The sequence below is a fragment of the Sander vitreus genome, chromosome 10, assembly GCF_031162955.1.
Source record: "Sander vitreus isolate 19-12246 chromosome 10, sanVit1, whole genome shotgun sequence".
Classification (NCBI taxonomy): Eukaryota; Metazoa; Chordata; class Actinopteri; order Perciformes; family Percidae; genus Sander; species Sander vitreus.
The window spans coordinates 31358895-31386049 of record NC_135864.1 but is presented as its reverse complement, the minus strand read 5'-3'; the positions used below and the strand labels follow the sequence as shown (position 1 = coordinate 31386049).

Below are 27155 nucleotides of genomic sequence, written 5' to 3'. Positions count from 1 at the left end.
TCACAATCTGTATGAGATTCACCCTTGAGCAAGGCACCGCTACTGTCGTGCAGCAGATACACTGACAAACAGGAGACGATAATGCTTGCCTTTGCCAGCTGCAGGGGGGTGAATGTGCATTACAATGAAAGAAAAATACAAGACAGCATGAAATAACTGAAAACAGCATGCATTCCAGCTAAACTTGGATGTGGAAAGCTTCAAAATGGAAAAGGGGAAGGGAAGAGAGAGTAAAAAATAAAGAAACGAAGCTAGGAAGTCTGTGTTTTCCTTCCAATTAGCCTAAAATCAAGCTGAGCAGCCAGTTTGGCATGGCATCTACTCAATCTGAGCATTTTTCACAACAGATGTGTGAGTGACAGTGTTCAGTGGATAGCTGCCAAAAAGCTCAGTGATCCACTGGAGCCTCTGTACGCTCTCCATACTAAGTGACAGTGTTGCCTTAATAACAGTAATTGTAATAGTTTTACCAATAACAAGTGACATGTAGCTTGTAATATATAAGTTAATAGTCAAGAAATAAGATCTTACAATAGTTTTGTTCTTCATTTTAAATAACTAGTGCAGTGCCCGTTCAAAACGTGCCTGTTTGGAACCAGACCGATTGCTTAGCCTGTGTTCTCCAGAACCATTGTACCTATATACTACTGACTTACTGTGTACTTCTACTTCAGAGGAAAAACATTGTACTACTACATTTACCTGACAGAGAAACGTTACTGGTTACAGAAGATTCAGATTTTACTCACAAAATATACAAATTTACAGCTCACGGCAACTTAATACTATAGAGTGTCTGGCTTTTGTTTGATATCTAGTGTCGGCAAGAGTTTTTTCTTAGCGAAATGCTCTGAGCGAATTCAAGCTGGGCTTTTGTTGTGAAGGGTAGACATGGAGGAAGAGAAGCCAGTGTCATACCAGCATTTTTTTCTCTCAACCATTATTGTGTGGCCCCCTTAGTTCCAGTTCTTAGTCCAAACAGCAAGTTCATCGGGTACCCAGCAATACACCTGCCAAGTGTAAAGTAGATCGGCAGAACGATTCTCGAGATATTTGAAAGACAACGGACACACACACACACACACACACACACACACACACACACACACACACACACACACACACAGACACACAGACAGAGACACAGACACAGACAGAGACAGGTTTGTGGCCCTATCTTTGTGAGGACCCGTCATTGACATAATGCATTCCCTAGCCCCTTACCCTAATCTTAACCATCACCACTAAATGCCTAACCTTAACCCTTACCCTCACCCTAACCAGAACCTCATTCTAACCCTAATCCTAAAACCAAGTCTTAACCCTCAAACAGACCTTTAAACTTGTGGGGTCCAGCATTTTGGCCCCACAAAGCTGTCGGGACCCCACAAGTATACTGGACTCCCGGTTTTTGGACCCCACAAATATAGTTAAACAAGCCCCCCTGCCCCCATATATATGTGTATATATATGTATATATATATATATATATATATATATATATATATATATATATATATATATATATATATATATATATATATACACATATTGAAATAGGCCTCCCTTACAAAGAAAGAAGAATGTAATGTAATGTTTTTTTAATCAGTGATTACCACGATTCATTAATAAATACTAATCATTTTACATTTTAAATGAATAATACGTAAGTCTGAGCAATGACTGTGCAATGTTATCCCTATGGAATGTCTTTGTAAACAACCCATGTAACTCCTGATATTATTTTACTTTTCGTATTTATTCTGATGTTTTGATATTGTATGTAATTTCAGTTTAGGCTTTTTCTTCTTTTTTTCTCTCATTCTTTCCTTTTTTTTTTTTTTTTGTATTTTAGTTTCTTTCTATTTTAATTGGAGTATGCATTGGAAAGTGCCCAGATTAAGCCCCTCTGAGGTTTTTTTTACATCTCTCCATCACATCTTTGATTGATTATGTGTATATTAATCTGTAGTATTTGTATATGTGTAACCCAATAAACTAAACTAAAACTAGGTCTACAAGTAATCAACTAAGCCAAGATGCTAAGGATGGGGGTTTGTCCTCCCTCCCTTACCTATGCTGATTCGTTCTGCTCCATGTCTGGCTGGGATTATCTTCCACACTGTTGGACCTCTCTGTCCGTCTGGGCTGTTTTTTCCCCGTGGTGATCCTCCTCGGGGTCGGGACCTCTGGCACTGACAACAGGCCCGGTGACATCCTCATCTTTGGCCTCTGGCCCTCCCCTGAGGCCTTCTGGCTGAGCTTGGCCTTGGCCTTCTCTCTGCCTGGGCTGCAGGAAGCAAGAATGGATTTGTCTTTTTATGGTTAGAGACACATTTTTGTCAGTTGTTGCCTACAACAGTGGTGGAATGTAACTAAGTACATTTACTCAAGTACTGTACTTAAATACGAAGTACTTTACGAGTTTTTTCTTCTCATGCCACTTTCTACTTCTACTCCGCTACATCTCAGAGAGAAATATTGTACTTTTTACTCCACTACATTAATCTGACAAGCTTTAGTTACTAGTCACTTTACAAATTAAGATTTTTGCACACAAAACACACGTAGTTTATAAAATCTGATGTTTTATTATGAATTAAACTACCCATCAATATACAGGCCTACAAGTAGAGCAGAAATGATCAGACGATCAAACACTTGATTGACAGAACCGTTTTGATCGTTTCCAGGTTCTAAAATGTGAAGATTTTTCCGCATTAAATACTTTAACTTTTAATACATTTTCCTGATGATACATACGTTTACTTAAGTAATATGTTCATGCAGTTTAATGTGGTATTAGTACTTTTACTTAAGTAAAGGATCTGAATACTTCTTCCACCACTGGCCTACAATTTGTTGAGCCTTCTGTCAGTGTGTAATTAATTCATTTATTATTTCATCCAACAGATGTATTTATCAAAGCTATTTTGGCAAATTTCCAACAAATTCAGTCCATAGCTCCTACCAGAAGGCTCCCCTTGTATCCTTGTGTTCCACCGTTGGTGCAGCTGGAACAGGGGTGCTGCTGGATGTGCAGGGCTTGGTCTTGGTGGCCGCACCCACTCCTGGTGCTTCATTCCCTGGAGAGAAAGTCCCCGGACCCTGGGTAACGGAGCCTGGCCAGAAGACCATTGGATCAGAAAATGTATTCCAGATCAAAACAGATTCTTTATTTTTTTATTAAATACCATAGTTGCTGTTAGACACAGTAGATGTAACTGTCCATACCAACCTGTGCCATGTTCTTTCTGTGGGGGAACCAGGGGTTTGGTTTGAGCTTGGACCTTGTTCAACCAGCTGTCCAGCTGCCACTTGTTGGCAGAGGGGGGCTCAGGCTACATGGAAAAAACTCCAGAAGTCAATACACAACACCTCCATTTTATTAGGATGGTAGTAGTCTCGCATTGCCAGACCTTTCTCCACAGCACTGAGGAGGAGAAAAACATGCTCTGCAAATCAGCCTCAGGAAGGAACTTGTTTTGGTGGAACATGTAGCCTGGGTAAACCGTGACGAACTTCTGGCAAATGTGAGATTTGCTCTGCAAGTCAGTCTGGCCAAGAGCCCATTCCCGCCCATTTCCAATTTTTCCAACTCAAGGCACTAATCACAACCGTTGAGGCGGGCTTTACACGATGATGATAGCGCAGTGACGGCAAGCAGCTTTTTGTTTACATTCAACATGACGGCCACCAAAGCGCAGCAACCCGTTGATGCCGCTGTCACTGCTACGTCACCCGGATCGTTGGTCTGATTGGTTGAAGGACTATCCAACTGCGCCCAGAGGCTTTTGAGCAGCGTCCGTTGGCAATGCCCCTTTGGAAATGAGAAGGGTCTGGTGTCAACCAGGCTATGGAACATGTGAGCGTTCAAAGATTGTTTTAGCCGTGCGACAGAAAACTCAGATTGGACAGATAGTCTAGCTAGCGTTCTGGATTTACCCTGCAGAGATCTGAGGAGCAGTTGACCATAGTCCTCAGAAATCCACCGGAGTTTAAAACGCCAACACAAAGAAAGCGGAAGCTAACGGATATCCGGCCAAAAAGAAGGACATCCGGCGGAATTTCCGGCGGCAATGGAGCAATCCCGGAAATGGAAGGTCATAGATATATAGACGAGGATGGTAATATCTATAGTGCCACTCTCATAGCAACATAAAATGTAATCTGAAAACCTCAAGGGAAGTTACAGATGTGACTTTCTTTGATGCTTTAAAAGCAGTTTTTTTGTAGGCAGAAATATAATTTTTTTTAATGAGATCTGGAAGTAGCTCTATTTATTAAATGTATCTGTTGTGGATTGTTTTAACATATCGTTGCATATGTGTTACGTGCTACTACATGGTTTTCTTCCTCTTTTTCTGCATGTCTCTCTCTCTTGTTCTCAGTGGGTATGACTGCATGAGCCTTCGAATCCAGGCAGCGTTGAGCCATTAAAATAATGTGATAAATAATTGTATAATTCAGCTCCCTGCAGTTGGAGTTTTATGGCTTTTAGAACACCGCCCAGAGACCGTGGGAAGAGACCATTTAATGTACAGGCAGTCAGACACACTGAAGAAAAATAGTGGTGAATCAGGAAGAACAAAGAAAAGCCAATGAAAGTGCATCTGTCTCTTTGTGAAATGTAAACTAAATCCGAGCCACTTGTCAGAGCTGGAGACACATAGGACACTGGGAATATGGTTTACTGCCAATTGTTGAATGATTGCTTCATGATTGGGATTTCTATAACAAAAGTTTATGTTACCTCTGCCTTTAAAAAAAAGGGAACCAGCAAGCAGCTGGCATAAACAAAACCTTAATTCAGTAATGATTGGTTGTCTCCAACCTGGGGCTAGAAATATGCAGTTGGCAACTGTATTGATTTTTTTATTGAGGGGGGGAATGACACGCAGCAAAGGGCCGCAGGTTGGGGTCGAACCCGGGCCCCCTTGCTTCGAGGGGTAAACCTCTGTATATGGGCGCCCGCTCTACCAACTGATGAGCTATCCGGGCGCCCGGTTATATGCAATTTTAAGTCACGTGTTCTTGTATTGCTAGAACTATTTGCTCAGTGCTATATCAGTGCTGGAGTATGGTCTGGCTACACCACTTATCTATTCTGTGATAGGGGGAAAAATGCTCTGGCTTTTTAGTAGTTCTTTAAACACAATCACAACCTGGGACGGTGCTAAGCCCCGGATGCAGCGACGATGCCCTTGCAAAATAGATAGTGGAGATATCGGAAAGGCATGGACATCCGGCGCGTAATTAATCAGACGCGCCGGATCTTTATCCCAGCGATGTACGCACATCCGTTGAGCCAGGCTAAGTCACTATGGACCACAGGAATTAATTACTGCTGAATTACTGCAATGTGATGTAACACTGAGACAGCTGCTTAAACATACAAATCTATACACATAATTACGGTGTTTGGTGTTTTAAGCCCCCAACATCGGAGGATTAGGCAATGGTTAGGGTTAATGGCCTTAAAGTCAACGGTCGCAGCGCTGCATTGAAGTCGACGTTGGGGGCTTAAAACACCATCGAGCCATAATTACATACAAATATACACTTATCTTTTACATTTCGCAATCCATTACACATAATATTGACTATTACAATTGCATTAGAGATTTTTGACATTTGTTACACAGCCGTTTCCTTTTACAAAAAGCAGTGAATTTGGCTTGATTCTTCACATGGACATAAAGATTTCCTTAAGTTATCCATTTCAAACATTTCATTCACAAACTCATGCTATTCACTGTGTGCGCACAGAGTTTCATCCTTGTAGTTGTCATCCTACCTCTGGAGTGTGCGTGCGGGAGGCCTGATTATACTCGCTGTCACTGGAGCTGCTCTCTGATTCGTCTGTGTCCGACTCTGAGCTGCTCTCTGATTCACTGCTGCTCCCCGATGCTCCACTACAGAAGAAAGAAATAAAGAAAGAAAGAAAGTAATAAAGATGTCTTATGTGCTTGATTATAAAATAATTTGGAGGATCATTTCTTTCCAAATCCACTGTGACAAAACCATCAACGGATGCAAGTTCTACTTTCTCTGTAAATGTGGTTTATCACATTCATTCTAGTATTTGGGCAAACGTTTCAGATGAGAATTTTACCTATTTTCATTGACTCCAAACATTTTTCAGCCAAATTGACAGGTATAAATCAATTTGGCAGGTACAAATATCAAACGTTACAAAAAAAAAAAAAACATTATAATTTCCTTAACTGGCAGCCTGGTGGATAGTCCACCCCAAAGGGACTTACCATCTCCAACAGAAAACACTGTTCACATACTTCTCCAAACAGCTCTATTGTAGTCCAGCCTTTACTTCCGTGACCAACCTGATCTCATAGAATTCCATGAAATGAACACGGTCCCTTAACTCAAAATCTGTGGCAGGTTCACGGAATCGCAGAAAATTCCGTGATGGGCCCACGGAACAATTCCGCGAAATTAACACGGCCCCCTTAAGTTAAGGAAAAGGTCGTGGTGGGACAACGGGACGGTTGGGTTTAGGAAAACAACAACGGACGGTTGAGTTTAGGAAAACAATAACGGGACACGGGACAAGAACGGGACGGTTGAGTTTAGTAAAAGAAGAACGGGACGGTTGCATTTAGTAAAACAAGAAAGTGACAGTTCGGTTTAGGAAATGTAACACATGGGACATGATCCCCAGTCTCCTGGGAGAAAGTCCTGTGTTTGACCCATTCACCACCCCAACCAACCTCCTTACACGGATGTTTGGGCTTTCATACTACTCGCAAGATTGTAACTTCCACATCAGTCTAGTTTGAATAAGTTGGCCTGTGAGTGAGCTGAATTGTTTGTTTGCCATTCCCATAAAGGGGTGCTGGACAATTATTTATGATTTATTGATGTGGATGTTTGGTTGAGAGCCATTCTAATATAGTAAAGTAGTCAGTACAGCTGCTGTTTTTCTGGTGTAAGCTTTGCAATGATATATTTTGCTTTACTTTGAACCAACTGGTACCTGCGAGGTAAGTTTGTTTACCTCTTTTTTGGATTAAACAAGCTGAGTACTGGCCTAGTCATCCTGGGTAATGGCCTTTCACTGCATGTTGTGGTTACAATTTAAGAAGTATACGTATGAATCTTACTTAATACTTTTATAGTAAATAATTGATTTCCTGCCTCACATAGAATACAACTTCACAACACTGAATTTCACCTACTAATCAATTGCTAGCGACTGCTGATTTCTACTTTAAAATGCTCTTTCATTTTTGAAATAATATTGTGTTGCAGTGGAGAACCTGCGTATTTCTAGTCAGTTCACAACCCATTGTTATAGAAATACTCTGGACGACGTCTGGATGCATGAACGTTCGATCGAGGAGAAATGATACCCTGGACAGCAAGAGCACAATTTGAATATGCTCAGCGAGTCACTCTGGCATTGAATAATGACGCTCATTAACTATGCCCTTGGAGCCGAGCTGCACCAATCACATCGGTGTATCTGATATAGGTGGGCCAGAGGCGAGCTAAACAGATGACGACAGCGCTGCGACGTCGAAGTCCGGAATCAGTCAGTAAACATTGGTCGTAGTGTTATCCAATTGCGTGCAGTGATATTTTCAAATGCATGCTTGGTGTTGCCCCTTGAGTTGGGCCATTTTCATTATTCACAGCCAGACCCTTAATCTTTCGGATTTGGGTCTGGATTTCCAGGCTAGATAAATGAGGCAAACAGTACAGTTTAACCACAATGTGTTATCGTGTAGTGCCATCCCCAACTCAACTTTGAGGTTCCTCTGTCTCCCCCAGATGCATATATCTCTCGCTCAAGCTGTCAAGTTTGTCCTGCCAAGACATTGATGGCGCCAAAACAAAAGATGCTCACCTAAAACCTAGTTGAGTCTATCTCTCTCTGGGATGTACTGTATGTTAAAGTGTGTCAGGCCCCTTTACCCTGTTTCCACGTCCTCCAAAAGGAGACAGTCCTGGAACAAAACATTCCCTTACCACGCAGCTGCCTAAACTCCCTAAATCTGCAGAGACACAAACATATATTCAGAAATGAACAGATTTGGTGATTAGAGTCTGGCCGAATATTCTCGTCCCCTGGCGTGTGACCAAGGAATGGCCCTTATGTTGTCTAAGTTATCCCTTTGTCTCATCATACCACAACATGGTGCTTCTGCAAATTCCACCACACCCATCGCATCTTACTCCTGCACTATCTGCTGTTATTTCCGGTGGTAAAGTTGGCAAGTTGGCACAACCTGCCTTGCTGCTCAGAAAATGTCCTCTACGCTCCAGCCCACTGAAACAAAACACACATCCTCATCACAAATGTAAAGACAATGCATTCATCTCAGTCATGGACTTGATTTAGAGGTGTGGGGAGGGGGAATTATCTCCACTGTTATCCAAAACAACATCAAGCTCATTCCCTAATCTACTCCAACTGCCTCAATTAGCAGAACGTATCATCAAACTCTTAAGGAACACAGAACTCTCACTAAGCTGTACACAGTAAATTAATCTCTGTAATTTTGATTTTGATAAACTTTGTTTATCTGTGCTGTGTCTCATTTCACCACTTCTTAAAAAGGATAATAATTGGGGAAGCCAGCCACCCTGTCATGGTTTCAATAAAAATGACACAGAATATAATAAATGGCTATTAATGAATGCATAAACACAGCGTTTTGAACCTGATTCATTTGCAATTGTCTCATTCATGCCGCTTTGGCTGGCCTTGTGTTCATCCATCCTTCCACGGTGCTTTGAAATGGCCTCCTAGAGGCAACACACCCGCTTGTCCCAACTTAAGAATACACACAAACGCACACACAGAAATTGCAATTATGTGAAGTTCTCTTTGTGTATGTGTGTGTGTGTGTGTGTGTGTAATTTCAGTTCAAGGCTGCCATCACAGCAGGCACCAATCTGTGTGAGCAGTCAAGCAGCAAATCCATCAACTGTTCCTGAGGCAACACACACACACACACACACACACACACACGGTGACAGATACTGTATAAATGCAGTGTCCCCTGTTTTTCTTCTTCTAACATTACTCGTCTCTTCTGTCTCTCCTTCCTGTCTCTTTCAATTTCAATGAAATTGTCACCTGACTTTTCTCTATTAGCGTCACAGTTGAACCAATATTGGCAAAGCATTGAGTTAATCTCCATGTGTACATGTTTGTATGTGTGTTTCAGTCTTCCCTTTGCGCTGCCAGTTGTGTGCTTGAGAATTAAAGTGGCTTCATAAACTGTTAGATTTAGATTCAGATTATGCTAAACAATGCAAGTGTCTACAGAGAATAGCAAGATCTTGTCTGTCAGAGTTTGAATTTTTGTTTTCATGGCTGTTGCCGGCTAGTAAATCAGCATCACACTAAAACAAGAAATGTAAGCAGATATACAATTCCCATTAAGGAAGTTACTGCTCATTACATTCAGCTTTCTCTCCAAACAGGAAGATTTACATTTCTTTCATTCACATTCCTTCTAAATAACCTGAGAAAGTTATTGATGCACGTACAAACAAAACATTGGCAGTATATCACTGCAGGCAAGGGGAAGGAATTACAACAGGAGAGCTAAAGACAAGGCTGTAAGAGTAACATCTGTCACGTTAAGATCTGATCATCCTAAAATCGGCATTCATTCACTGATGAATTTAGGGACAACACAAGCTGTTAAAAAATAAATAAAAATAGATTGCAGTGGTGTCCTTAAATAAGAATTTACATAGTCGAATCTGATCGGACAAGTCTGTTTTTTTTTATTACTTTTGTTGTTTGTTACTTTTCCCGACGTTTTTGAAGCTTTAGCTGACGTTTTTGTCACTTTTTTCAACATTCAACATCAATTTTTGAATAAAACACCCAAATTCAGTGAAAGTAGCAAACTGATCATTTATTTTACTTGTGAAGAGTGTTGTATGGAACCATCCATGTTATTTTCTTTGACAATTTGGTTGAAAGAAACCCAAATTTCTTATAGAAAACTTAGCAGCCACTAAGTGTGTTTCCATCCACCTGTTCCTTTGTGCATTTTCAATTTGTGCATCAAAAAACAAAAAAGTTAAAATATAGTCAGCTTGGCTGAATAAAAGCAAAATGTCACAATAGAAAGACTTTTACTCCACTGGAGAGACGAGAAGTAGAGGCAGACAAAAACATCAGATGTGTGGGATGCAGCCTTTGTCTCCTAAAAATGACGTTCCCATAGAACTAAACTGCACTCTCAATGATGTTTCCAGGGAAGGATATTTTGTGCTGGATTACATTTAGTCTTTGGCGTATCAAAGTCCGCGTAGGGAGGAGGTCAGGTGGATGGATGGGTCAAACAAACCTGGGACTTTCACCCAGGAGACCGCTGTTCGTGTTCCATGTGAAACCAAAAGTCAATGTTGACTTATTTTAATTGAATTATGTACTTTAACTTATATCATCACAAGCCCAAACCATCATCTTTTCCTAAACCTTACCAAAATGTTTAGTTTTAATTCACAAGGTTAAAGCAACACTAGAGCACTTTTACTCTTCGGTCCCCCTACAGGTTGGAAGCAGAATTGTCCATTACCGTTACCATTATTCTTATGTCTCATTCAAAATACCGATCTGCTACCCGATCTGGCAAACTTGCACCAAAATAATGTACCTTAAAATAATGTTTCCAAAATCATTTCAGTGGTACATCAACTCGTAACAGGGTGAACGGGACTTTGCGGCCATCTATCGGCTATAACCGCACTATGCAAGTTTGCCAGATCGGGTAGCGAATCTGTAGTTCAAATGAGACATAATGAGACATTACGACAGCAGTAATGGACAATTCTGCTTCCAACCTGTAGGGGGACCGAAGCGGGAAAAGTGCTTTAGTGTTGCTTTAACCGCATGATCAAAGCTGCGACCGTTTCACAATGCGTGCCTGTGCCAAAATATTAAGTTTCCCTCGAAACTAATTTATTGAGAATGCAGTTTAGTTGTATGGGAATTTAAGGGTTGTGTGATGAGGAGACTGTAACCTTCTTCTACCAACGGAAACACAATATTTCCATCACGTTTTCCAAATCGTTTTTATTCCTTTCAGGTTTGACTGGTGCTCTTTTAATTTCGTCATCTTGATACGCCTTCTTTTTCTGCAATGGTTTAATGGCAGCTGACTGGAGAACTGTTTGTCTCGATGAGCCCCAACTCCTTATATTCACGTAACAGTAGTGGATGAAAAAATGCTTTATTTTGACATAGGCAGGCCGTAGCCAGGAGTTTAGAAATACTAAGGTCTCAGAACTTTGTCTCGGTTTTCCCTCTAATTACAACCAAATCACATTTCTATGAAATAATAAGGAAACCTGACCACAAAATAAAGTGTTACCATTTAGTTTCCAAATATAAATGCCTAAATGTTGTTTCAAAGCCTGCTGCTCAGCAAACAAGTCTGGTGAACTAAACATACCAGCTCTCAAAAATACTGAATCAACATGTCTGAATAACTGCATAGAAACTCCCCCAAGGCTACCAAACCGCTCAAAGATTCAACTAAATATTACAGAAGACATGACCTCAGTGTGCTTAATGGCAGCTACAGCCCTAGACATAAACATTCAAGAGTAAGTGGGTACTTATTTTTCAGACAAAAGCAGCATATGTAACAAAAACTAGCACTTCTTTTAACTGGATGAGAATAATAACCATATGGGGCTCTCCTCCTGGATTGATTGGGGAATGATGTGCAGCCTAGTCTAGACAGTGCATCACAGTCGACTGCCTCTTATTGTGCCACAAAAAATAAAAAAATAAACATTTGGTGGTTGCCTTTCATCCAAAGCAGCTTATTGTTTGATGAGTGTCTACGTTTTAACTCGGAGAAACAAATCACTTCCCCTGGTGGGCTAACCCACATTTTTAATACGACATTTGCCAAGAAATCAAGGTGTGAACAAACATCAACTGCTTTGTGTGTCTGCTTTGTAGAAATATGCTGTTCTCACTTGTCATTAGAGCTGAAAATGCCAGATGAAATAGGATTTCTGGGACGGCTGGGCTTTGTCAACCCGTTCTCACTCCCAAGTCGTCAAATACTGACGCTTGGTCAGTGGCTCTCAGCGTCAGATACCAACGCTAAAATCACCCTTCAGCGTCTGTGCTGAACGCACCGGGCAGAGCAGCAGCTTGACCACGGCGCAGTAAAATGACGTAGTATTAAGAGCGACAACGGTAGTGAGCAGTATGGAAGAGCGAAAATCCGCCTAGGGAGGTTGGTTGGGGTGGTGGATGGGTCAAACAACACAGGACTTTCACCCAGAAAACAAGGGTTTGTGTCCTGTTCTTGTCCAGTTCTTGTCCCGCGTGTCACTGAAACGTACATTTTGTAATCCCAACCACGATCTTTTCCTAAACCTAACTGTCCCGTTCTTGTGCCAACTGTCAGTCCTGACCCAGAGCGTCCAACCCATTCTCACTCGTAAAATACGGATGTTTGGCCGGTTGTCAGCGTCAGAAGTGACGCAAAAAGCGCCCTTCAGCGTGTTTGTAGAACGCACCGGAGAGAGCAGCAGCTACATGGGGTTTGAAGATGACGTAGCACTAAGAGCGACTACGGTAGCGAGTAGTATGAAAGGCCGAAAATCCGCATCAGGAGGTTGGTTGAAAGTGAAAAGTGAAAGTCCACCCCCCCGGATGGGTCAAACAACACAGGACTTTCACCCAGGAAACCGGGGATCGTGTCCCGCGTGTCACGTTTCCTGAACCCAACCGTCCCGTTCTTCCTTTACTAAACCCAACTGTCCCGTTCTTCTTTTACTAAACCCAACCGTTCCGTTCCTCCCGCGTTTCATGGAAACGTAAGTCCACCCACCACCTTTTCCTTAACCTAACTGCGTCAAAAGTGACGCTAACAGTCCCGAGCAAGCGCGTTTAGATATGACGCTAAAAGAGACTTTTAACGTCAATAACAACGCCAAAGGCAACTGACCAAGCGTCCGTATTTATGTGATGGGAGTGAGAATCTGTTGGAGCGTCAAAAAGTAACGCCACAAGTCTTGACCCAGAGCGTCTAAATATGACGCCAAAGGGCTTGTCGCGCCAATAGGATTTACTTCGGAAATAGTCGAAAGCCCCCCCCCGCATCTGACTGAGACGCTAGGAGACTTAGTTGACAAAAGGCGACGTTTTGAGTTTTTGACGTGCTGGGAGTGAGACTGTGGGCCCTATTTTAATGATCTAAGCGCACACCATGAAGCGCATGGCGCAGAGGGCGTGTCCAAATCCACTTTTGCTAGTTTGACGGCAGAAAAAAAAGGGTCTATGCACCGGGCGCATGGCTCAAAAGGGTTGTACTTAGTGTCTTCATTAATTCATAGGTGTGTTTTGGGCATAACATCCAATAAACCAATCAGAGTGTCATGTCCCATTCCCTTTAAAAGTCAGGCGCGTTTATACTAATTTGCTGTAAAAATAACAATGAAATGCTGCGCTATTGACTTTAGACCAGGTTTTTGTTGGTCAATGGCGCGATCACTTCCCGCTGCCTCGAAGATAGCAATACGCCCAGAATGCACCTGAACACACCTCCCTGTAAGACCAGCACGCCCAATGGGCGCAAAGATGGGCGCAGGTGCATTTTCTATTTAAACGACGCGGGCGCCGGACGGGAAATTGACAACTGCGTCGGTCTAAAACTAGCAAAGACACTTGCGTCGGGCTTTGCGCCGTGTTGGCTTTGTCATGTACGACAGTGCATATCAGAATGTACAGTATGATAACGTAACTCTTTATTTGCTGTCTTATACTGTACTTACAACATGAAATGTCTCTTTGACTTGATGAGAAAAAAAACGCCAATGGGTTGTACATGCTGTGTTAAATCATGCGAGGCACGTTTAAGAAATTGGTAGTAGACGGTAGTCTTTTTTTTTTTTTTGCATTTTCATTTGCCAAAAGAGAAAACTGACTGGTAGCATGAGACTAGTCGCGATGGGAGTGAGAATGTGTTGGAAGTTAAAGGAAAGCACGAGTGTCTTCTTCCTCTCAATGGGATTTTCAGTTGAGTGCTCTCTAGCCTATTTTATTCTGGCAACACAAACACTATGTGCTGGAGGAACAAGATGAAAGGAGATGAATATGCGTGTGAAAGCATTACATCTGGCTCGCTTTCCTCCCCCCCCCACCCCCCTCAGAAATACACTATCAACCGTTGAAAATAACTTGATGCAGTAGTCAGTGCCAAATTAAAATGCACCGCCAGCTGGTGCAGACTGACAGACTTTAGCATTTTACTGGACATTTTAACTATATATGTCGTTTTGTTAAAGTTAAGACAATAAACTTCATCCATGAGTGAAATTGTTAAATATATTGTCCTATTGTCAGTGGTGGTAGAATATATGGGAAATACTGTAGTTTTTCACCCATTTGTTTACAGGTATTTTGGATCTTTTATTCAGTTTCATTCCCACCTCAGTTCTCAATACCAGCCACATATTCTTGATATCTTTTATTGCCCATAATGACTTATGTTTCCTCATTCATGCATCTATAATTTATTTTCAGCTCTATGTAACAATGCAGAACTCAGGAAAACAAACAACACAAACGGCATATAAACATCATATCGTCGCTGTCCGGCAGAAACCTCCTATCCCCATATTTCGTCATTTCATTTTAATTTCATAAATCAATGCTATTGGTAGCCCTTTATGTCTGTCTGTGGATTTTACAAATATGTAAACAGTACAGATTGTATCTGTCTTTGTCGAAGCTAGTTAGCTCAATACAATGTTTTCAAAGTAGCCTTTTTTCCCGAAAAACAACGGTTTTAGACAGCGCCCGACAGCCACGATATTATAATTTCCTCTTCAATGTTTCACACAGGTGTCTTTCTGTCTTTTCTACAGTATATCTTATACATCACATGCTCATTTAGGACGCAGAGCATTCACTCCCTATTTTCTGTGTGCATGCCTGTGTCAATGTTGCATAAGTAACACAGATAAGACTCACAAAATAGCCTTTGTCAGATCTTCAGGCGCCAGCGGAGCCTTTGGTGTCTCTCTGTTTATTTGTGTGATAAAATCACAAGCACAGCAGGGCAAATGAAAGCCTTACAGCCAAAGACAAAATGATCTGTTGGTTTGATATGTCCAGTGGGCCTCACAAGATCCACACGACACCCACATACTTACAAGCTGCAGCTAAGCTAGCAGCTACACTTTGGTGTACAGTGACTTACAAATCAGCAGTATTCATGGTTGGTGCTATCGACAGGGTCAAGGGGAGAAATGGCTAGCAAATAAATGTCACCGTCTTACAGTACACCTGAGAGTTCCCTGTAAAAGACTTTTGTGTGGATGCAGGACTTGTGTTTTCAGTAATAGTAGTCTTTCTAGCTAATCCAAGCAGCAGCACCAAGTTTGAAAAGTGGGCTGATGGACTGCCACTGAGGTACAGTGGCGACAACCAATCCCCTGGCTGCACAGGCCGCTCACTACAGCGACATGTGCTGGTCGCAGTAGTGGCATGCCCCTTGTCACAAGGCGATGCAACATCATCTTTCTTGGTCAAATACATACAATCACAGATGACTTAAATTGGTGTGTTTCTATGGTTTGCCTTGGGATTATCATGACAGGATAAAATGATTGTCTCAATCATAACTGTTTGTATAATCCTGTCTCATAATACTATAAACCGCTGAGCAGCGAGGTCTAACCCAGAGTGGACTTCCTGTTTCATATTTCATTGTGTCACCGTCACCTTAAAGAACTTTCATTCACCATGCCCGAAAGTACATTATGAGCTCCAACTTCTAAAAGGTTTACTAATTGAAATTAAACTATTGATATTTGGATTTATACATCTGCTAACTAGCAGGTGGCAATTTAGCAAAGCAACCAAACCATTGATATTCAAATCGATCACTCGTCAGCACACATTTGATTTCAACTACATTTCCTGCTCCTTCCACTCTGCCGTATCTCGTCAGTCCTTATTACAAGTACATTGTAATTAGGACAAAACAAAAAACACTGGGTCTCAATCACCAACCATTCTTAAAACCCACTTACACGGTTATCACAAAGACTGACATTCACCTATTTAGGAGTAAGGAACTGTAGGAACAGAATCCAAGCACACTCTAGAGCACACGTATGCACATTTGAGTGCTGACATGTTTGTGCAAAATAATTGGTTTTTGTGTTTTCTTCAATTCTACAGTTGGATAATATTATAGGATTTAAATAGCAATACTATTTTTCATCACATATATTTTTAAATAAAAAACTTTCATTTTCCAAAGCTATATGGTCTGTGCCATCCAATAATTAGTGATTAACCCGGCTATTCATAGACCCAAAGTAGGCCTGTTTATGCACCCTATAGGCCCTGAGGAGGGAACGCGTTTTCCAGCACCATGCTGATCTATTTGCAGAGAGTGAAACGCTACTAAATATGGCTGCTCGTTTGGCATTCACTTCCTGCAGAAGTACCTCCACTTCAGAACTATTGATTGATTTAATTGATTGATTTTTTTAAAAACGTTTGGAGTCTGATGCTCCACCCTCTTTAGAGTTTTGTTTGAGCATTCTAGACTTAATTATCTAAACCAGTGGTTCTCAAATGGGGGTACATGTACCCCTAGGGGTACTTTGGAGGACTGCAGGGGGTACGTGAGATATTTAACACATTGTTTAATGTTAACAAGGCTGTTGTCCAGAACATTGTTCCTCTTTATGTAGACTTTTTTTCCTAGCAAAAATGTGACATCTGTGTCGCCTTCTTTTGACCTATTCTTGCCTTCCTTCTACTTTTTACAAGTTTCTCACTTTTTTCGAAGTTATGTCACTGTTTTTGAAGTTTCTGATACTATTTTCGACCTATTCGTGCCTTACTTCCTTCCGCCATCTTTTTTCCAAAGTTTTGTCTCCTTTTCTCATTAGCATTTAAATGTTTTCCAGGTACAAGGCTGTTGTTTAGTAAATCTATCGCTGACAGCGCTGTATTGTTCCTCTTTATATAGACTTTTTTTTCTACCAAAAATGATTGACACTGGTCAGGGGGTACTTGGCTTAAAGAAACAATTCAAAAGGGGTACATTATTGAAAAAAGTTTGAGAACCACTGCTCTAAACCTTTCCTTTGATTTTCTGTGTGAAATGTGTCATGAATCTGACCTAGACGTTTCTTACGACCTCTCAAGAACAAATTGAGAAAAAAACTTGATGACGATATCAGTTCCAATGCGGGATTATAGTGTGACCACTTTTTTTTATATTAAGCAATTATTATATTTTGTTTATATTTAGGAATTGTACTTTTAGGACCCCATTTTAACGATCTAAGCGCACGGCGTGAAGCATCTGGCGCAGGTGCGTTTAGGGCGTGTCCAAATCCACTTTTGCTAGTTTGACAGCGGAAAAAATGGTCAAGCATAGTGTGCGCACTGTGCATAAGCCTAGGCGCATTTTAAAAGGCGCTGTTAAAATAACAATGAAATGCCTATTGGGCCTATTAACTTTAGACCAGGTTTTTGTTGGTCAATGGCGCGATCACTTCCTGCTGCCCCGCTGTGAGAGTTGCAGCACTAAATCTCACAGGTCATGACTGATATTTACCCTCCACTTTGCTCTTCTGCCAAAACTTCCGCTGACTGTGTGGTCGCCTGAGACAAGATGTCAGGACCATTTTCTCTCTCTCTTCTTTTACTCTGACGCTTTGCACGTTCAACCTTGACATGAGAAAATGTCTTGTTTACCAGCTGCATTTATTGATTATGTCCTGAAGGTCTCCCTTAGGAACTCCTCAACCTCCACCATCCTTATTTTCCTTAGAAAGAATATCTTCAAGTTTGAGATTGGTCTGATTTTAGCATTTAGAAATACAATAACAGGATAGTGAAAACACATTTTACACATGGCTGCAGTTTAGATTATGTATTGAGCTACCTTGACCCAGCAGGGATAATTGTACTAGGGTTATAGAAAAGAAAACTATTTCTTTCTTCGATTTTTCCAGTGTTTTTATTTTCATTGAGTTTTGAGTACAATTTAAGACACATACGAGGCCATAGCTACTACGGAGGTTGAGTCTTTATTTTAGAATATTTAGTGAGTTAAAACGACAGGTACAGAAAAATTACCGTTTTATAGTGTATATAATCAAAAAATATCTTGATTATATACCTGGCAGGGTAGAGAAGGCTTAGAACCTACATTTAGACCATAACGCATGGAGATACAATATTAGTGAGAATATAGTTAGCAGATAAATGAATAAATAAAAGGTTACATTGTGTGATCTTTGTAAATATTCAAAAGATCCTTTGGAGTTTGGTTGGTGGTTAGTCAAGAATGAATTAGGTGGGTGGGGTTGTGCTCGGGGAATTAATGACCTCAGTATTTCTAAAATCCTGGCTATGGCCCTGCATATATGAATGTTTGATTATACTCTTCTGTCGGTGATATTTATGTTTGCTGATATCACTGGTTTTGTAGCGTAAAAAATAATTGACTTATTGTACTGAGGTGGAATGCAATATTTGTCAGTTATCGACTGCCTGGGTCTATTAATTATTTATACATACTGTACCATTCCTCATACATGAATTCAGATAAATGAGCAGATATTAGCATCCTATAATCATTAGGTTTTCCTCCATGTGCTCTTTTAAACCCTCCAGGGTCCATCTGTGTTCCACTGTACCGTTCAGTGTGGACTGTGTCACCATTAATTAACCGGCAGGAATTGAACATAAGGAGGACAATCAACAATAGACAGTTACAGCTTTTATTTCTCCTCCCAATTGCCTCTGCTGGAAAACTGAATTGATCAGCCTCTGAAAACAATGGAGCGGATGGCTTTGAGCCAGACAGGCCATGGCTCAGATAAAGTGCATCCAGCAGAGACAAGATGTAACAGAGTGTGAAGCAGGAAGATCATGCTGAAAAACCGCTCAATAGGAGTTCTTAAAGCGACTGAAGAACTGAGTGAGAATATGTAGAATTATAACGGTATTACAGGATTGTGAAATGAAGATGTGGAGGCCATCTGGGCTAAGTTCATCTGTCATCTTATCATCTGCCTTCAGCTCACTGGTTCTGCCCTCTACTTGGCAGGGCTTCCCGCTGCACAGCTGGCTTTAAAATCTCTCTCTGTCTCCATCACTCACACTGTTGTGTGTGTGTGTACACTCCAGCATGTGTGTGCATATTTTCTGTTTATCTGAGTGTAAACCTATGATATGTGGAGCCTTTTGAGGAGGTTTATGAAATGATTGCCATTACTCCACTGCAGTCAATAGACATAAATAAATAACGCTACTTGACTCACTAACAGGACACTGGTGCACTCTTGTATGCATCAGTATCTTGTTAGTAAGTCAAGTAGCCTTGACTCAGCCTTTAAAGGTCCCATATTATGCTTATTTTAAGGTTCATACTTCTATCTGGGGTTTCTACTAGAACACGTTTGCATGCGTAATTGTTGAGAAAAAAAACAAAATTTTTCTCATATTGTGTCTGAATATACCTGTTTTCACCCTCGCGCCGTTTTAGCGCCTGTCTATATAAGCCACCCTCCAGTCTGCTCTGATTGGTCAGCGTTTACGGGTACCGTCATTGCAGCCGGGGAATGACTGTAACGGCACTGTAGCAGCACTTTCTACCAATGTATAGTATAGTTGTGACATCACAACTGTGCAGCAGTCCTGACGGCTCGTTTAAAAGGCACAGTTTCTGAATACGGGCTGTGTGCATTTCTCTGTGGATTGAGCCCTTGATACTTTCACAGTATTTATATGGCACCTAGACCTGCTTTATAAAAGAAAGACACCTCACTTTTTACAATATGGGATCTCATATATATAGTGTGTGTATATGTGTGTACAAGTATCTTAATCTTGTTTTCTCATCATCTAATGACTCAGAACAAATACTCTTGCACTGAGGTTCATTGTGTAATTAGTCAAGTTAAACATACAATACTAAGACTGTGTCTCATGTATCATACACACATTTATTGTAGATGGTTCATTGTGTGTCATCAATTATGAATTTCAAGCCTGAAAAATAAAACTTTCCACTTTTCACAAGCACAGTTGCTGACGAGTTCCATTCAGCAGTGTGTGCATGCATGTCTGTGTATTTGTGTGTGTGTGTGTGTGTGTGTGTGTGTGTGTGTGTGTGTGTGTGTGTGTGTGTGTGTGTGTGTTTTTGCCCGGGGCAGTACTGTGGGGAAGGCTATAATAGGTTTCCATTCCTACATACATATGTAGTGTAATGTTCCCTGACAGCAGCAGAAGTGACGGTGTTTGAAGAAGTGCATCACATTTGAACTCATGTCATACTTGATGCACCTGACTGGCATCGTGCATCAATGTTCCTTAACCTGTCTGTGTTTGTAATCTGCTCTCTCCTCCTCCCATTGTCTTAATATAGACAGGCAAAGTCTTGGGTGCGTAGTCTTTCTAATTACGTATTTTCAAAGTCCTTCACTTAAACAGTTTTACAACAAACTGCGACTTTTTTGACTTGCAAAACTGGCTTTTATATATAATAGTAATAATATATGTGTAATTGATGGCACAATTCAAACAGGCTCCAAAAAAGTTGTCTCTCGCCGTTCATTATGTATTATTATTATGTATGTTCATATGTATTGTGAAATAAGATCCCATGGTGGTCCACCGGAAGGGGAGGGACTTCGTCTCTCTATATGAATACATTCATAAATATAATGAAGCCTCAGGACAAGCACCATTATTTTGCTCAAGTTGAAACATTTTTAACTGACACGGTGACGTGTAAATGCTATTACTACTAAAATAATTAGAATAAAAAGACAGACCAACATAACTCCGGGCAGTTTTTTCTCAGCTGGGTATATGTGAAAGATAGGCTATAATGAAAAGAAATACAGGGAAGCAGATAGCAAAATGATTTTAAAGATTACACAGCAGAAATATAAAAATCATACGGTTGAACATACACTATACGGTGGGATGGAAAGAGTGGGTGGTTGTACGTGTGAGTGTGTGTGTGTGTGTGTGTGTGTGTGTGCAGCAGAATACCGATTGGTATGTGGGTGAGGTTGTCAGAGCAAGGATTAAAAAAACAAAAAGTGTGTGTCTGTATGGATGGTGTGAGGAGTGTGGGTGAGAGTGTGTGTGTGTGTGTGTGTGTGTGTGTGTGTGTGTGTGTGCGTGGGTGCCAGTGTGTAGCTCTCCATGGGGGATATAGCCAGTAGATCGCTTGCAGCATCTCTAGTCCCAGCGTCCCCCCGGATATGTCTGTGTGGTACTCAGTAGATTGGGCTGCAGAGTGAATGGGCTCATTAGCTGTAGCAGAGTAACACATGGCCTGGGGCACACACACCCACGCACTCTCACCACCCCCACACACACACACACACACACACACACACACATACACACACAGTCACACAGTCACACTCCAGACTTGCATACTAATGCCTTCAGACTGTGAACACGAGCCTCATTTATAAAAGATTCTTATATTCTTATGCAGCAGTGTGAGCTTGACAACACATTCCAAGCAAAAGATGAACTTATGAAAAATGTATCTTGGTGCCAAAATCAGCTGTTTACATGAATTCTCTCCAATGTTCTGTGATGTAACAAATGCAACCAACATTTTTTTTCTTCCTAATGATTAATTAGGTGACATGTTCCCCCAAGATGTTACAGCACCATAGTAATGCACCACAATGTGCAGCCCACACAGAATGTAACTGTGGCTAATGAAAACAGACTTTATCACCTCCAGAAAAAGACAAGGAAAAGACAAGAAAGTTATTGCGGACAGTTTTTCATCTATATTTTCACCAGCCTGGTATCTTAGTCTAAATTACAAATTGTGAGCAGGCAGGGAATTTATGCTTAAATGAGAGTCAAAAAAGATGTATGGACTAACCATACAAAAAAAATGCTCTAACCTCTAAGCCTATACTGACATCACAGTATATGATTTCTGGGTAATGAAAGTGAAGTGAAGACATTGCAGCAATATGACTTATATACAAAACTCTCCCATACATGCAACACAGCAGCTCCAGCCACCCTGCTGGGATAATGACAAGGGCAAGCTCCATGTTTCACTTTAAAATGACAAATGCAGGCAAACAATGCTTTCATTGACCTTGCAATGCCTAAATATTCTCTGCTATTTTCTGCCGCTGGTCAGATGTGGTCAATTATTGTCTGTTCACTGACAAAATTGAGTCAATGTTGTTACATTTAGACCTCACACTTCTAAAGATTTGCATATTTTGTCTCTCTTTTTGACTTTAAAGATAAAATGTGTAACCTTTCCACCTTAAAATGGTCTAAAAACGACTAGACCTATGTTATATATTTTGTTGTGAGTTGTGTACTTACATTATCCTAAATATTTGCAACGCAATGTTCAAACCCAGACAAAATGGTTCATTCCATTTGGTCGCCTGTCCGTGGCGTCATGTCCCTTTGTGCACGTGTCAGCGTTGTGTCATGAATTGTCTTTTTTTATCCAGTTTTAAGCCACATGCTATACACTTTTAAGATCTTCATCATTAACTTCGTCTTTTTCGGCACTTTTCCCAATGTTTTTGGACGTTTTTTCCCGATTTCTTTGTCACTTTTTTCTACGTTTTTGTCACTTTTGCCGACGTTTTTGAAGCTTTTTTCAACATTCTTTTATCAATTATTTTCTTCAAATGCTATAAAATTGAATAAAACACCCAAATTCAACAAAAGTAGTGAACTGATTATTTATTTTACTTTATTTATTTACGCTGTTGTTGTTTTTTGACAATTGGCTTGAAAGAAACCCACATTTCTGATATAGAAAGATTTTGAAAATGGGTCAAATTTGAGCCGAGTTAAAAAAAAAGCCTTAACTGAGTTAAGGATTTTAGACATCAGACATCTGGATCTTAAGTTATCAGAGAAACAAGCTGAGCAAACGTTAGAGGCAGCTCTCCGTCGACGAGCCAAAAGTGTCAGAGAAACTGATTTTTTTATGTGAAACTGATTCATTCAGTGTTTTCAACGGTTTAAATCATCATCGTTTGTTTTGGAAAGAAAGAGACCTCTGCAGAGTTCGGCTCCCGGTGAAAATCTCCTGAACTGAAGAAGAATCCTAACCTATCCTAAATAGTTCTCTGTGAATTGTAGTGAAGTAAAAGAAGAAAGTAGCAACAGGAAATTGACAACTGCGTCGGTCTTAAACTAGCAAAGACACTTGCGTCGGGCTTTGCGCTGCGCCGGGTGCGAGATAGGGCCCTTTATGTCTTAACTATAATCCCAGGTGAGCATGCAGAAGCCCGGCTCAGATGTGGAGAGATTTATGCACTAACATCTGCTGCCTAATTTCAAATGGTACAGAGTTAAGTGTGTGAGTGCAGGCTGGCGACTGGGGTTATCAAGTGGGCACCTGCCATCACAGATGTTTCAGTGAATTAGAGCCACTACACCTCCAGAAAAGCCTAATAGTGGTTGTGTTTGCAATAACCTTCAGACATAACTAATCCTAGACAGAATCTTTGACCCACACTCACACACTTAAACTGCACCCAGCAACCTTAGCCTCTTCACCTTTTCAGATTTAAACGTTGATATCCACAGTCACAGCAACGTCTGACCTTAACAGCGCTTTCAACAAACACTACACCCAACAATGACCACCGCTGCCTCAATTCTATGTTTCAGAGCAAAGAGCAGTTATTTATAGCTTGTTGTTTGCTTCATATTTCGAGTCACACACACACACCCACACACACTGACTTTATATACTCGGCCAAAGACACACTGGTCCCCAGACAATATAAAGAAGGATGATGCTTTAGTGTTCTAATGCAGACTACACCTAGTTTACATTTCTCTCAGCCAAAACAACATGTACCTACTGAACCTAACAAGATTTTATATAGAAAATGTGAACATCTCTTCTCCATTTGGTTGCACCACAATAGATATACCATCAAGATAAATAAGTCACAATGTTGCAACACAGAGTGCGGCCATTTGTCTTACCTTAGGGCTGTGCCTCTGGCTTTGGGCTTGTCAGACACCTGTCAATACACATGCACAGAAACTGTAAGTAATATTCATTTATTTTGTGTGGATTTTGAGTGCAGTTGTAGTATTGCTTTTTTTTTTTCAACCTGGACCCTATTTTCCTATGTTTTTGTGTCTAAGTGACTGATGGGAACAACGATCTTTAAAACTGGGCCAGTATTAAGCGAGATCGCTGCAGCCGGCAGCGGGGAAAACAAGCTAAAATGTAACGTTATTGGGCAATTGCGCACCTTTAGTTTCTGTCCACTAAAAGTGCTTGTTTCGCCACTGACAGGCTTAGATTATTGATTAGATTATTATTAAGTGTCTGACTACATTATGGAAAGGATCCCTACAGAGATAGACCTTTTTGTTAAAGAGTAAGATCCTTTTAGTTTAACATGAAAGAGCTCTGAAATCACTATCGCCAAACCTTCCAGACTCCATTTAAATAAACATCATTTAAAGGGGCGCTATGCAGTTTGGGCATTTTCTTCGCTGTTTTCTCGCTTTTTGCTCCCAGGTTTCTCTATAGAGCTCCCCCCTACAGCTTCAGAATAGATATTTGGCAACGCAATTGTAAAAACTCGCTCGGTCAGTCTGCCGTTTCCTCTTTCTCTGTTCCTCCGACAATGCTTTCCTAGCTTTCTGCTTCTTTTTTGCTGTCTCAGCCATGACGATAGTGTGAAAAACTCCATCGCTACCTTGTTCTTCTAGCTAGCCGGTTCCTGAATGGGCATATGTAAGGGGAAGGGGGAAGCGAGACGACCACCATTCAACCTGAAAAAAGTCATATAACCATTCCAATGACTCTGAAGCCGTTCAGTTAAGGTAAATTAAGCGGGGAAAAAACGGCATAGTTCCCCTTTAAAGTTGACACAAACAAAATGAAACCAAAAAGCCGTGTTGGTTTGTCTTTCCACTGTTCCAGCAAACACCACTCTGTTTTGGTTTAAAATGAATCCTTAATTCACCCATTGACATGTAGAAATATGTTGGCTCTATACACGGTAAAAGTACTGTTTATTTAAATTGAGTCTGGTGAGTTTGGCAATGGCAATTTCAAAACAGTTTCTGGTTAAACAAAAAGGATTTTAGTCTTTCACAAAGAGGTCGACCTCTGTAGGGATCCTTTCCATAATGTTGTCAGACACAATAATCTGAGCCTGTCAGTGGCAAAAACAGCACTTTTAATGGACGGAAATTGATGGTGCACAAATGCCCCATAGGGTTACATTAGAGCCGGTTCACGCTCAATACTGGACCAATTTCAAATATTTTTGTTCACATCAGTCACTTAGACACCGATGAATGCGAAAATACGGTCCAGGTTGAACAAAAATGAAATTACTCTTTAATTGAACTCAAATGTCAATAACTAAAGGATGCAGAGCATGGGTAAATGTTCTCTTTTGTTTTGCGGACATACAGGATTTTACAGTCATAGTATGAATTATGGTAATTTCATTTATATAATAATTTGTTTGTGACACAAGTGCATGAATGACCAACATGATGATGGATGTCAGTGGGGGTGCGTCTTGCCAGGTCATGTTATCTGTAAATCCATGACTGACAGTTAAGGTGAATGATGGAACAAATTTATTGAACCTTTAATTAAGTGTCTACAAACACACACAACAGGAGGTGCATGTTTGTAGCAGCAAAATGATTTACATACAATTGTCCATGAGGTGTAGCGTTAATATATTTTCAAAAAAATTATTTATACTCCGTTTATGCACTATTTTCTTCAGTGGCATATTCTGGATATTTAATAACATTGCAGAGGAGACAAATACTACAGCTACTGCTATTATAAATACTATTACTACTGTTGAACGTGGAAATTGTAAAACAGTCCATTACGGAGCTATTTGGTTTTTAGTTTTGGTGATATGGTATAGTGTGACCGACCATTGTTGAGAATTAAATCATATCATTAGAAACATGAATACGAGAAAAAAAATTTAATATTTTGAGAATAAAGTCACAATTTCTCCAGGAGAAAGTTTAAAGGTCCCAGATGGTAAAAAGTGACATTTCCATTTCTTTTTAGACTATAAAGCAGGTCAAGGTGCTATATGAACACTGCCTGAATGACAATAAACTATCTAAAAAACAGAGTACAGTCTACTGTAGAATGTATTCAGCAACGACGCAAAAGCGCGGAGGCTACTGTACTAATCTACCTTGCCACAGAGATAACCTGCAACAGATGGTCAGCACAGACTACAGCAAACAAGAGTGTGTGTGTGTGTGTGTGTGTGTGTGTGTGTGTGTGGGTTCGTGTGAGGTATAGGAAGGCATCGACCAGTAAGTTCACTCAGTAAATGGAAGGGGTGAAAGTGACAAGGGCTTAATAAATAGAGATATCTCATCTTGGTTGACATTTGTCTGTTGCCTGCTGTGCACGGTTGCGTGTCATACTAACTAGGTCAAGGATGAGTGATTATTTTATTTGGCACTAAAATATTAAAGATATGCACACGATTCTAAAGGCTAACATTATTTCAGATGTCAATGGGAATATAAAAAGTCTTGAGTGGACCAGCTGTGTTAAATCCAGCCGGCAACCGATGGAAAGATGCTAAAATTTGGGATTTAGAGTCTCTTTGTTTTGCACTAGTAAAAATCCATAGCTGCTATATTTTCAGCAGTGCAACCTCGGCGCAAGAGTTGCGTCAGAAATTCAGGATTTTGAACCCGGTGTTCAGGTGTTAAAAAAAAAAAAGCTTTATAAAGTGTGTCACGCAAAGTAAAGTGCACCGCATAGACAAGCGGAGAATTCATTGTTCAGCTACGGTTGAAGATGGTGCGGGGGTGTTTAAAGCCTTGTTAAAACGGCATCACCAGGCCCGATGTGAAATGCAGGGATATCTTGCACCCACATGAGAAACAAGGGAGAAGAGGATATGGAGATTTGAGAAATAAAAATAAATCATATACAGAGCTCTTTAAGGTTTAAGGTTGTAAAGCTTCAAGGCTTGAATTGTGTTGCTCTCGGTAAAAACAAGCTTGCCCTCTTTGTCAGGAACAAGCCGCGTTGTAACTGAGGAGATTGAGTGAATAAATACGGGTTGGGTTGTTCTTTATTTACATCCAAGTAAAGACACCA

The 27155-nt window shown here is 40.6% G+C and overlaps 1 protein-coding gene across 1 annotated transcript in view; it reads right to left on the bottom strand.

Moving 5' to 3' along the window:
- aff2 (AF4/FMR2 family, member 2) overlaps positions 1-27155 on the bottom strand; it is a 218296-nt gene that overhangs the window by 46125 nt on the left and 145016 nt on the right. The window contains exons 10-14 of the mRNA XM_078261117.1: positions 24014-24051; positions 5798-5915; positions 3239-3341; positions 2972-3122; positions 2075-2290 (exon numbers count right to left, since the gene is read on the bottom strand). Of these exons, the coding sequence (XP_078117243.1) occupies positions 2075-2290; positions 2972-3122; positions 3239-3341; positions 5798-5915; positions 24014-24051 (626 nt within the window). The remainder of the gene's footprint in view (positions 1-2074; positions 2291-2971; positions 3123-3238; positions 3342-5797; positions 5916-24013; positions 24052-27155) is intronic.